Source organism: Eurypyga helias, unplaced genomic scaffold (genome assembly GCF_000690775.1).
Source record: "Eurypyga helias isolate BGI_N326 unplaced genomic scaffold, ASM69077v1 scaffold827, whole genome shotgun sequence".
In the NCBI taxonomy this organism is placed as follows: Eukaryota; Metazoa; Chordata; class Aves; order Eurypygiformes; family Eurypygidae; genus Eurypyga; species Eurypyga helias.
In genome coordinates this window covers 5584-18657 of record NW_010262093.1, presented here as the reverse complement: position 1 = coordinate 18657, position 13074 = coordinate 5584, and the positions used below count along the sequence as shown (strand labels likewise).

At 37.1% G+C, this 13074-nt stretch overlaps 1 protein-coding gene across 1 annotated transcript in view; it reads left to right on the top strand.

Moving 5' to 3' along the window:
* PAPD4 (PAP associated domain containing 4) overlaps positions 1 to 11567 on the top strand; it is a gene marked incomplete at its 3' end in the record, with an annotated part of 17635 nt that extends 6068 nt beyond the window's left edge. The window contains exons 5-8 of the mRNA XM_010155568.1: positions 264 to 355; positions 1139 to 1205; positions 7721 to 7790; positions 11491 to 11567. Coding sequence (XP_010153870.1) covers positions 264 to 355; positions 1139 to 1205; positions 7721 to 7790; positions 11491 to 11567 — 306 coding nt within the window. The remainder of the gene's footprint in view (positions 1 to 263; positions 356 to 1138; positions 1206 to 7720; positions 7791 to 11490) is intronic.
* Between the last annotated feature and the right edge of the window lie 1507 nt (positions 11568 to 13074).

The window sequence follows — 13074 nt, the reverse complement described above, 5'->3', positions numbered from 1 at the left end:
ATCCCTGGCCATCTTCAAGGCCAGGCTGGATGAGGCTTTGAGCAACCTGGTCTAGTGGAAGGTGTCCCTGCCCATGGCAGGGGCATTGGAACTACATGATCCTTAAGGCCCCTTCCAACCCAAACTGTTCTGTCATTCTGTTCTCAGGGCAGATCCAAAACACAGCCTCATACCAGCTACTGCAAAGAAAATTAACTCTGTCCTGACTAAAATCAGCACATATGTCAAATCATTTTTTTTATTCTGTGATTCTTCTATTACAGAAAGCAGACTCTTTTTGGTTGGGTCCTCACTAAATGGATTTGGCACTCGCAGCAGTGATGCTGACTTGTGCCTGGTGGTGAAAGAAGAACCAGTAAGTAATATAAAGCATTTATAATTAAAACAAAGTCTGTTTTAAAAATGTGATTTTTATAAGGCTGGATTTTAAAATGAGAAACAAATGGTCAAATCATTTTGACTTAACGTATTTTTGCACTCATAATAGCTGTGAACTGTGGGTCCAGTAATGTTGCAAATACTAATTTAACACTATAAACCCTCTAACCCACCAAAACATTCAGAAAATAGGCATTACCTTCACTCCGTAAGTGAAAAAAGCATAGCAAAACAGAATTAAATTGCCTAGAATCACAAGGAAGGTTGTTTAGAGAACTCAATTCATTGTAGATGCCAGAACAACATTTAATAAGTACATTTAGAAATATAATCATTATTGAGATTCATAGCCACTAATTTCAGTGAGCAGGCACAAGAAGGAATTTGATATACAAAGCATGTTAAGTACTTATGGTGAGAGAAAATGTTTGAGTACGCTTAAGTTGAGAGAAAAGATGTACCAACAGAAATCTAAATAGAGCATATCTTTGAAAGAACTGAAGCATCGTTGAAAAGGAAGGAAAGGACACTTGTGTAAGTGGGGCTGGGTTTTCATCAAGTTCTATGATTTGTGACTCTGCATATTGAGTATGAATTGTTCTGTCTGGCTTTTGATGCATTGTATGTGTAAGTAGGCTGTGGAATGTGTTGGTACACATGTTCATCTCCTACTCAGAATTAATACTTTTTATTTGAATAGTAAAGTATGCTTACTTGAAACATATAAATGAGATTCCACCTTTTTTCTTTAATATTTCAGGTAAATCAGAAGACTGAAGCAAGGCGTATACTCAGCTTAGTCCAAAAGCTCTTCAGTACTAAACTTTGTAAGTTCCCAGCCACAGTGAGGTGGTAAGATTATTGGCAATTCTGGAAGAAGTGTTAATGTAACTGACTTACATAATTGCATCTTGTCTAGCTTCTAATCACAGTATTGTTTGGAGAAAAGCAATTTACTAATGTTACTTATTGTGGTGCTGATGGGTAGCAATTAGCAAAACATAATGGTCACCTTGCAAACTAGTTGACTTCAAGAACAGGTAGCATCTAAAATGACTTTTGAATTGTGGACTACAGTGTGGGGGTGGGGAAGTAGTTTTCTGCTTGGGAAACCTGTGTTAGTGAACTCATACTGCTCCTTTAGATTGTGGTGCCTTTCTGGAGACAATAGTCTTAAGAATTTATAAAATAAGATGTCACAGTAGACTGTGTAGAACTGATTTTGGGGGTGGGGTCTTTATATTGGTGAAATAAGTAACTTAGGTGACTAGTGAAGAAAATATTAAATGTTGACAGTACCAGCATATATAGGAGAAATAGGTCAATTCATAGTTTTGTAATTTGTTATCTAGACTCCCTTCAGGTGAAGAATTCATATGGGTGGTTCTTGACTTAAGCATGAAAGCCTTGTACTTCAAAGAGGCTTTTGTGCCATTCTGTCAAAAGACCCTGTTTATTGATGACAACGACTGTGTCCCCCTACTTCTCAGACTTGTGATATAATCTGTGATGCCACTGCTTATCTTGCTGTTCTGAACAATCCTGCAATTATAAAAGGAACAAACCATAAACTTAAATGGAGACTTGAAAATTTCTTCATTGGCAAGTGTGCATACCCAGATTTCAACAGCTCACTTGAGAGAGACTTGATAGATCCATTGCAACTAGGTATCTGATATTTAGTGGTTTGTTACTGTTGTATTGATGTTTGCATAAAATATCCAAAACTTAGTCTGGGTTTGCTTAGGATGCAAGTCATTCCCGTGCTTGGAGAAGCACAGTGATAAAATAGTTGTTTTCAGATATCAGAAGGTGATCATCTAAAACTGTCACCCTCTTCTTTTTTCAAGAGGTTGTATTCTGTGACTCAACTTCAGACAAAATCAGCTTTGTTTGCTAGGGAAGACAATTACCAGAGAGACATGCCAGAGTATGCAAGTGTCAGAAAGACATGATGGTTATGGATTAGTGATCCCTGAAGGCTTTTCTTTGTGCCATTGCTTATTTTTTATGCTTTCCTAATTCTCTGTTATGTTGCAAGCCCCTTTGGTCAGCTTCATTTAATCAAAGTATTCTCTGGAAGGTGAGGCAGGACAAAACACTGCTGATATTACAGCTTCTGCCAAACTTTCGTAGCTGTGGCATGTAGACCTCTTAGGTCATCTTTCTATAGTCTTAATGTCACTGTGGGCTTGAATTCCTATACCTAGCTGTCTGTCCTTGTGTCTCTGTATGGATGTTTTATGGATAGAGCTGAGAAGTTAATTGGAAATGTTTGCCAGACTCAGAATGAAAAGGCTTTGCTATGTGGGTCTTTCCATTTCGATTTAGTTCACTTACAAACTGTAGCTCAACTCTGCTAAGGTTCAGTACTTCTGAAACAAGGGGACTGCCCACTTATTTTGAGGAAAGCTTGTTTAGGCAAATGTAATGTCCTGTCACCTGTAATTTGTGGGTTGCTTTTGGTTGGGGACAGGGAGAAAGTTCCCTGGGGCTAGACTTCAGAAGCTAATGGATTCATATGCTTTTTCTTTGCCTCTAGGGAAACAATCTTCTCAGTATGTGCTTTGGTGGTGTCCTGTTGGCACTCATGTGTGTTTGTGGAGTCAGGTTTATGTGCTTAGAAAAATGGCTGTTCATTGTCCGTGCCAGGTTGGCTGCTGAGTTCTTTTCTAATAGAATGCCTGCAAGGAAGCTGGGGGGGACTTTTTACAAGGGCCTGTAGTGGCAGGACAAGGGGTAACGGGTTTATATTGAAAGAGGGTAGATTTAGATGAGATATCAGGAAGAAATTCTTCCCAGAGAGGGTGGTGAAGCACTGGCACAGGTTGCCCAGAGAAGCTGTGGATGCCCCATCCCTGGAAGTGTTCAAGGCCAGGCTGGATGAGGCTTTGAGCAACCTGGTCTAGTGGAAGGTGTCCCTGAACGTAGCAGGGGGTTGGAACTAGATGATATTTAAGGTCTCTTCCAAGCCAAACCATTCTATGACAACTGCAGTTTGATTTCCTACGTTCTACTGGCTTCAGAAGTCAGCTGCTGCTTAATCATCAAGGGTACAAGTACATATATTAAAAGAAAAAGTCTACAGAAATTATAACTCTTTTGAGATGTTACCTCAACTTGAACCAGAATGCTAGATTTGCAACTTCTGAAGGGTTAGCAGAACACATATGTTGCTCCTCTGTGTACAAGCACGAGTGTAAGGTTTGTCTGTACCAAGCTTCTTTAAGCATTGCAGTTTCATTCCAACAGTATTGTGTATTTTATTGTATGTGCCTTTTAACAACCTAAAAGGTATGAAGCTTCTTCTGGTCGTTTTTTTTGAGTTTTGTACTGTTCAGTCAATATGCATGATGTTATCCTGTAATGTTAAGGTAATGCCTCTTTGACACTACTAGTTAAGTATTTCCTTCCTTTTTCTGTGGAAGAAAAACTGCAGCGTGTTCTCAGCAAGTGTGCTTGCTGTCATTAAACTCACTCCTTGCTTCACACAAGAGAATGGGAAAAAAAACCATGAAAGCTAAATATGTGCCAAGATGTAAGAGAAACAAGAAGGGGAGGAAAGATAAGATGTTATTTAAAGTGGAGTTCTTAGGCTGGTTTTGTGAAAGACTTGAAGGATGAGAAATACAGAGGAGATTTGTGGTTAGGTAGTGTTCTAGAGCTTTTTTAACTTTTTTCCAGATAACCATTTCATAAACTTGGGAGAAGTTTTTGTTCTAGCTGTGCCTCTCCTAACATCTTCCTCTTTGTTCTTGCACCCTGTGATGTTCTTGTAGATGGCAAAATAAGGGCTAGAAGAGTGATTCTTTCCTTATTCACCTTAATTCCATGATTGATAAATCGGGAAGCATTACAAGCGCAGATTAGATCAGTTTCTTTCACAACTTGTCTATCTTTTAGGTGAATCATCTTCAGATCTTGAAGTGCCATCTTTTTTATCCTTTATATACGGTTAACTGTGTGTGTTAGGTTGGTGTTTAATTTTAAGAGGTTTGGGAAATGAGTCCAGCTTATTTCAATTTCAGGCTTGCAAAGGTAACAAGTGTGAGCAAGGAATTTGTGCCCATCAGATTTAAAGTCTTAGAGCAGTGTCTTTTCTGCATTGTCATTCTAGCTCTAGAATACTGACTGGAATGAAGATGTGTTCTTTAAAGCTGATGGTACTTATTCACTATTTTTGTGGGACTTGTTAATCTTAAAGTTGTATGACATTTTTCTCCTAGAGTAGGGGGAGGTAAGGATAGCAGCAATGTATCTTCTGTTTCAGAGATGACCAGGATACCTTTAACTTTCAACGTATTTGTTCAGATACCTGCATGTTATCTATTTTTTTACAATACTGTCTAATGTTCCTAGAACTGTACTCTCAAGCCAATGTATTTCGGAAATGTAAAATGTGAATTTGGGGTGATAATTGTTACAGTGTACTAAAGAGTGTAAAATCCAAACTACTGAGAGTAAATGTCAAACAGATTATTCTCTTCAGATTCGTCTAGGGAGGATTAATTTCAAAAACAACTTGGCGTTATTGGGTTGACTGGTGTTTACTGTCTGAGTGAGTAGCAAGAGCTCGTTTTCTCTTAGTTATGCAAAGAGATGCAGTAGTGTTAGGCAAGACTCCCCTCTGATACCCACTAGACAACTGTTGAGACTAGGTTAACGTTCAACAGCTAGGAGAAGTAAGGGAACTTGAACTCAAATGATCTTGAGGGACTGTGCAGCTGGGTGAGTCAATTCCAAACATCATCAACTAATTCATCCTGTTGGCTTGCATCCTCCTAGATTCTTCATGACTCTCAATTCAGACTTTTTTGTTGCCCAGTGTCTCTTTCTGTATAATACGACCCTATCAAGAGACCAGGCTACATAGGCAGGATGCCACAGATGTTTTTGGTATATACCATGTTTAGGATTAATATGTGGTACAATTGCTTAATCATTTATTTGGTAAAAGAAGAGAGTGATTTAAGCTGTTTTAATCTGAAATTCTGCATGAATAAATTATTTATGAAGCAGTGCTTAGTCATCTTTGAAGTGGTTATTTTTTTTTCACTACAGCTGTAGTGGTATGTGTGACTTTTTCATAAGTCTGCCTGAAACTGTGGAGCAGCAGTGTGGAATTCCCTGCAAGTTTTTTTTAGTGTAGCTCCTCTGGCCATAGCTTTTAAGTCGATAGTTATTTTATGAAGGCACTCACTCAACTTGTATGTATTTCAGAATTCCACATTCCGTGTTTGTGGCTGTTTTCTTCCCTTGTATGCATGACAATCTAATGTACAACAGGGGTTCTATTAAGTGTTACCAATGTGAGCCAAGAGGGTACCAGCTGCCTTGTAACATCCTCTGCTTTGTTTCACCCTGGGAAACAGATTGGGATTATGTTTGGGGATTTAGGTGTTTTCTTTTGTTTTTAGCCAACTAATTTGGCACAAGCAACCCTCAAGTGTTGGGAAGCATTTGTGGACAGGGATGGGGTAAGAATTGGATTGCCACTGGAATGAGTTCAGTTAACTTTTGAAGGGACTTGAGAAAGGTCATAGTGAGGAAAGTTGAATTGCTATGGCGTGCAGATAGACACCCACTGTTGTCTACCACGTGCTGATGTGTTGGGGGTCTCTGTCTTAAATTTCATAGCGAAAGGAAAGGAGGCAGAGAGCGCTACATGTTTTGCATCTTTTTAAGAATGTTTTGGGATGTTGGAGGGATGCTTGGATGTGTCTGCAGGTGCAGCTAGAAAGACTGGGCCTAGATTGTACATCGAGTGAACGTGAACTATAAGATTCTTCTCTTAAAATTAGTAAATAATCTTACCTCTTTTGAGTGGCAGCCTGTGTGTTGCTTAGGATCATATGATGCATTCAAATCCAGATAAAGGATTACCTCAAGTCCAATCTTAGGATCATATGATGCATTCAAATCCAGATAAAGGATTACCTCAAGTCCAATCTATCTAAACATGTGTATCCATAATCAGAAAGTCTAAAAAAAAGTAAAATTCGTTGTAATTTGAATATTGCAAAGTAGGTTTTTAACAAACCTGAAGTTGTCATCCAGTTGCAATGGAGGGGACACTCTTTAATCAAGGATGCTTTCCAAACTGACAGAAATACCTTCCCTCCTCCTAACCCTGCCCCTTGCCCCTCCCCCCTAAAAAAAAAAAAACCAATAAAGTGAAGATCAGCTATTATTTAAAGTTATCTTTAGTCTGCATTACTTCTAGATTTGTCATACTTATTTATGCTCATGTGAGGTTAATTTATAGAAACAAGGAAAAATGTATGATGATGGATACAGGCAAATTCAAGTGGTCTTAGATTTTGCAACAGAATAAATTACTAAAACTGTGCTTTTTTCCCAAATTCATATCATGTAACCTACAGGCTCTGTTTATCTCTTCCATTACTTTCTTGGGTGCGTTTCTCAATCAGGATTATGGGAAACTGTTAAATACAGCCTGAGATACAGAATAGAGAAATTGAGGATAACATGACTCACCCAACATTTTGGGGGATCTTAGTGCAGAGGTGTATTTAGTGCTGCTGTGTGAGTCTGGCAGAGCTTAGTATGTTTAGGTTTGGATAGTCGGGCATTGAGCCTGTGTGTCTACACTGTGTGGATAATCATCTGAGGTGCAGTCCTGTGATTGTATATTTATTGTGTGTCCTATCACCATTAAAGCACAAGGGGAATAAAGATTATCCCATCTTTGGTGTAAAGTGTCCCGTTTTCAGTAACAATTTGATAGAAAATGTTTATTGGCCTGATAAAGTACACACCAAGAAATACAATGTTTAAAGGAAGCTTTAAGCAGAGTCAGCACAATGAAGATAGTTGTGTTTAATGTTTATCAGTAACACGCATAACTTCAACTGCAAAGAAATGAGGTGTGATTAAAAAGTATGCAGCTGATCATGTGCCTGTTGCTACTATGTAGTGCTGGGCTTCAGTGTCTGGCTAGCCTGGGTGGATCTGTTCTTGCTCCCTTCTTTTTGAACCTTAATTACAGCTATTTGGTATCTATTACAAGTACTGCTCAGTGAAAGAATTGTAGAAACGCATTTATGTTCAAATTCTTTAATATACTTCCCATAGAAAAATCTTCCACTAATATTTCGCTGTAATGTTTAGTGTACTTTTTTCCCCACACGCTTTCCTAGTTTGTAGTTTTGCTGCAGTTGCTAGAGGTTACTTGGTTTAGCACCGCCCTTCTGAGTTCAGTTTTGCTAAATTTAATAATCTATTTGCTTTAAATCAGACAATATGATTCCACTTCAGGTTCTTTTTTTTTCCAAGATCAGCACCTTATGTGAAACTTAATTGCCTATTTTCTCCCTTTCAGCAGGCTACATTGAGCGACCTCAGCTGATTCGAGCAAAAGTGCCAATAGTGAAGTTCAGGGATAAAGTCAGGCAAGTGTTCTGTTCAACATCCTTTTTTAGATGCTGATGTGGGAATGGACTCTACATAGTCACACGGAAGTCATACTTTATTTCTGTTTTACTACAGTTATACCACAGATTTGTACAGCTGGCATGCAGTGGCAGTCAGCTTAGTTCCTTAATGGCCTGAAACACCTCTTGTGTTTGAGATGCTGTTTTGTTTCTGTGATACGAATTAGTAGCATGTAACATCATGTATGTTTCTGTGGGTTATTTGTACATAGTGGACTCCAGCTGACAAATGATTCATGGCAGAAGAACAATGGTGGGAAGAAAAAAGTTGGGAAAGATAACTTTGCTTGCTATGCAAGTGTAACTGCTGAGCTACTTAAGGACTTCATGAACTTTAACTTCTTTTGGTGATGTTTTCTTGATTAAAAAAACTTGTTTGTTTTAGAGTATATTCTAAAATACACAGAATACCTACCTAAAAGAGTGTTTACAGAGTAGTATTACATGTTCTGTTCAGCATTAGATACTAATCTCAGGACCTTTCTTTAGAAGGGGAAAGTGATTGGAGAGAAGTGGGTGTGTTGTATGATATTGTATTCATATCTTCATTATGAATACACAGAAAGGAATGATGGAGAGAGATGTACTAGGACAGAGAACAATGTATTTCTTCTTGTATGATAAAAGTATCTGACAGCAGAAAAAACTGTGCAGAGCACTCGGGTTGGTTGGGACTCTGAGTAGCATTCAATTCTTCCTATATTTATGGGCTTAGATTTTGCAGGACTTAAATGTGTATCACCTGCATGTAATAAAATAGTTTGACTATTTTTTGTAAGTAGGACTTTGAACAACTCTATCCTGCTGATACAATTCTAAAATTTAGCAACCCTGTGGGTCTTTTAAAAACAAACAAGCCCATTTCTCTGGGCTGTCTTTATAACAGCATATTACAATGTGATTTTATCACAATATACCCTTATCAGGGCAGAAGCCTACTGCGATAAAACTGAATCTGTCATGTTAACAATCTGAACTGATAAATATCCATTTAAGCTTTTCTTACATCTATGATTATATAATGCTTTTTAGGCATTTTGCTTTATAATTTGTTTTTTCAGAAATACTTAATCCCATATTTTCACTGTATATATGCCTACCTTTTGAAAGAATGGAATATGTTTTATCTGGTAACTTTCTCATTTAACAGTACTAAATATTGTTTCTCCCATGCATTCTGAAATTTTAAACTTTTCAAGCTAAAATATGGGTTAAAAGGCTTAGCTACGTACAACAATAGTATTTTCATAGATAAATTAATTGATAAATTCCTGGTACAAATATTTAATAAATCATGGTGTTATAGCAAGAAGATTTTTTCCAATTTAAATTCAGAAAATAAACTTCAAAAGGAAACTCAGGTATGGAAGCAATTATGTCAGAAGATTGAAGTCTTTTTGTAAGCATTTATAGTGCGTTCTACAGTCACTTGCAAAAAAAAAAAAGGTAACAGTCATGATATTCATATACCTTACAGACCAGATTTAAAGAATTTACTTCCTACTAAATACAAGTATAAACTTCTTAGACTAGAAGGTGTCCATTACATTCTTCAGAGAAAAAGCAGTACAGTTCACCATGTGGTTTCTTGCGGGTGGGGTTTTTTTTTTGAAGAGGGAAGCATGGAGGGAATGACGTACTTTGGGTTGGAATTTTTTTATTTATTGGTTTGAGATTCTTTTTTTTCCTTTATTTGCAGTTATCTGTCTTATATAACCTGTCACCTCCACCCATGTTTTGTCTTTTTGTTTAAGTATCTGTCCCTTTCCAATCTTTCGTCGACTTCTTGTCTTTTGTAGGCTCATACATATACATACATGGACACTGATTCTTTTTTTCACAGAGGTGTTGAAAAATTGATTGGATGTTCTGTACTTTGGGTACTCAGCCCTTGTTTTAGCTAGAGCCAGAAACTAAACATAAGCTTCCTGTGAAAGCCAGTTTTCTTGGTGCCCAGCTGCTGGGAGAAGATGGTAGAATTAATGGGTGGTATCTCTGTACCTGGCTTCTAATGTGTTGCCACTGGTCCATGGATACCTGAAAGTTGCCATTTCCTCCTTACTTTGATTTGATACACGAGAAAGCATTCAGTTTGTGTTTGTTACCCTTTTTCATTTTAAAGGTTTTCTTAGCACTGTAAAGTAAGGAAAGATCAATTGCAGTTAAAGTTTTACCTGGTTTTTTTGTAATATTTGCCAGGAAATAATTCCAATGCTGGCTCTCCTACTAGACAAGCCTTTGATTAATTAACAAGATTTCTGCTCCACAGAGGATGCAAAAGCTTCCTGTTCTGCTACACCTGAAGTACAGTTTACTCCTTTCTTCTCTTTTAGTGCTTCTTGTAGAACTTGAGTCCCAACAGTACAAAACCTTTTTCACTTGCCATAATTGCAAAATCTATTAAATGTGCATATTAAAGTACAAAATAACTGTAATAGAACTTGCTTAATTGGCATCTGGTAAAATCTTGTCTGTTGGGTTTAATTGGAACTGTATTTGCAGCCTGACATAGTTCTTTATTACATTTGCACATACAATTATTATATTTATTGGTGTCTGTGCTTATTTTCACAACTGTCAAGCAGTTGCTCAAGTTTGTTTATTTCCTGTGCTATTATGTAATACACTCTTAAAACATGGAAAGTCTGCTTGATATTAATTCACGTTTAAAATTAAGTCGTATTGTTGATGCAAAGAATGTTTTAATATACTTAATGATATCAAAAAACCTTTCATATGTCTCAAATTAATGTTTTATCCAGTTTAATAAATTCCAGGTCCATGTTTCCCTTACAATAATTTAAGGAAATACAAAGTAATATTCAAACATGCTATGGGAATGAGATTTGGATATATAAAATAGAAATGACTGTACATTGTAGATAGCTACTTCTTTATCAATAATAGGCCGCTCTTGTTGCGAGTTAGTGTTGCTATAGCTTATTAACTATAAATGTAATACAGTTTCTTGAGTAATATGAGTGATAGTAATAATCTACATGCAGTATGATATGCAAACTTCGGGGTAGAATGTAATATACATAAAACAGGTAGTGCTTGATTGTCTTGCTCTTATTTGCTTTTAACAGCATGAAACATTTATCAAAACTATTTCATCACAAAACATGCAGTGCTTATTAATAAGCAGTTTTAATTTCAAAGTGCTTGCTGATTACCTTCTGACCATCATTGCAGAAGACAGATTCTTACCTTCTGACCTTTTCGATTCTCCTTCTCAGTTCCTTGGCATGATTTCCAAAACTGATACTTCAAAGAATCCTTCCTGGCATCAGAAATTGTCTGTAGTGAATCATGTAGTGCAAATCTAGTTGGGAGAAAGATTTGTTAAAAATGCAAAATATAATTCATATGTGAAGTAGATCCAAATTCAGACCTTAGGATGACATGTATTCTCTATGTGAAACAGTAATTCCATTGTTGTAAAAATGGAATTGAAGTCTATAAGCAATTCAAGTACTATGAACAAAATCAGAATAGAAATCGCAGTATCAAAACTCTGGAGAAAGTTTCTAAAGTATTACCTTCCAAGTTTTGTTTCTCCACCTCTGCCACTCAGTAGGTAGTAAATATTCTGAAATTGTATACCATGATGTATATACATTGCATATCGTTCATTTTATTTTCTTCTCTCCAATAGCCGTGTGGAATTTGACTTGAATGTAAACAATGTTGTGGGAATAAGAAATACATTCCTTCTGAGAACCTATGCATACAGTAAGTTTTTAATGTATTTTCTTAATTCTGTGAACTTTGGGGAGGGTGGTATTTGTATTTTAGTATTGATGGACTCAAAATTCAGTTGAATGTATTAGGATACTGTATGTATAATTACCTAATGAGCTGCATTAGGTAAGTTCTTGTTGCTCCCTCTAAATATGTGGAGAAAATAGATGTATCAGCTAGGTATGTTTTTAATCAATTATTATAATACTCAGAAGATAACAAAGGTGGACCTTAATATGAAGAATCTATCTGCTGCGAGGGCTGCTTCGGTGTTCTGCAGATAACACTACCATTATACTAATGATTAATTAGCAGTATAATCTCCAGTTTCTTTTATTTCCTTACAGCCACTGATAAGTACATGTGGCTGATGGTTAGCTGTGTCTGTATGCTGTTACAGAGTCTTTCCTTGGAAAATCCAAAATACTGCTGAATTTTTTGTACTAACCCCAAAACAAAACTGGTTTGTGTCCACTCAAGGAGTTTGTATTTTAGAGAGGTTGTGAACAGATTTCTGAAGGAGAAGTGATAAGAACAGCACTCATAGTGCTAAACTAAGGTTTTCTTACTGAGCATCACATTGTCATTCGGCAGATAAATAGGTAAAGAGCGGACCTCAGGCTAATTCTTCTAGGATATTTGTGGTTCTTCCTTTGTCACCTTCTTCAGTTCTTGCATACAGGAATTACTTTCTATTTATGGTAGGACGTTATCCATGGAAGTTACCTTCACTAGTTAGTTTTTACTAATATTTCAGTCAGTCTGTGTTCCATATTCACATTACTAGGAGAGCCTACAGCTTGTCCTGGATCAGTTAGTTAATGGTAATTTTTTAATACATCAGAGGAAGCAGTATGCCTGGAGAAGTATTTCCTTCCAAGTTTAAAAAGGTTAGGGAAATAATCTTTATTATTCACAGCTGCAGTTGAGGGGTCATTTCACCAAGTCTAATGTTGATATAGTTGTTCCTAGCTCCTGCCACAGATTCACTTTATTCCCCTCAGTAAATCACACAGGCCAGACAAGAGTCCAGATGTGAAAAGAGCAGTGGAATGGGTCCTAGTGTACCACCTTTTCTTCCTTTCTGACTTGGTTCCCACATCTCTAAGGTCAGAAAAATTAACTGTCTCCTGATGAAGGATAAATACTGTTACTTTCTTGAAGTCAAGGAGGGAGTGAGTAGCTAAGGGAGATGTGTGGTTGAAAAGATTATCTTCTTAATGTGCTAGACCTTCCTAAACAGACAAACTGTATCAAGCATAGTCTGTGTTGTCTTTGGACCAGAAAAATCTCAGGTGACATAAGCAACCAAAAGTAAATGGAAACTTTGGTCAGATGGTCTCTTTACATACTTCTAGAAGTGATAACAACCAGGATGGATAGATTCACAGAGTGGTGGGGGTTGGAAGGGACCTCTAGAGATCACCTAGTCCCACACCCCTGCCAGAGCAGGATCACCTAGAGTAGATCACACAGGAACAAGTCCAGGTGGCTTTTG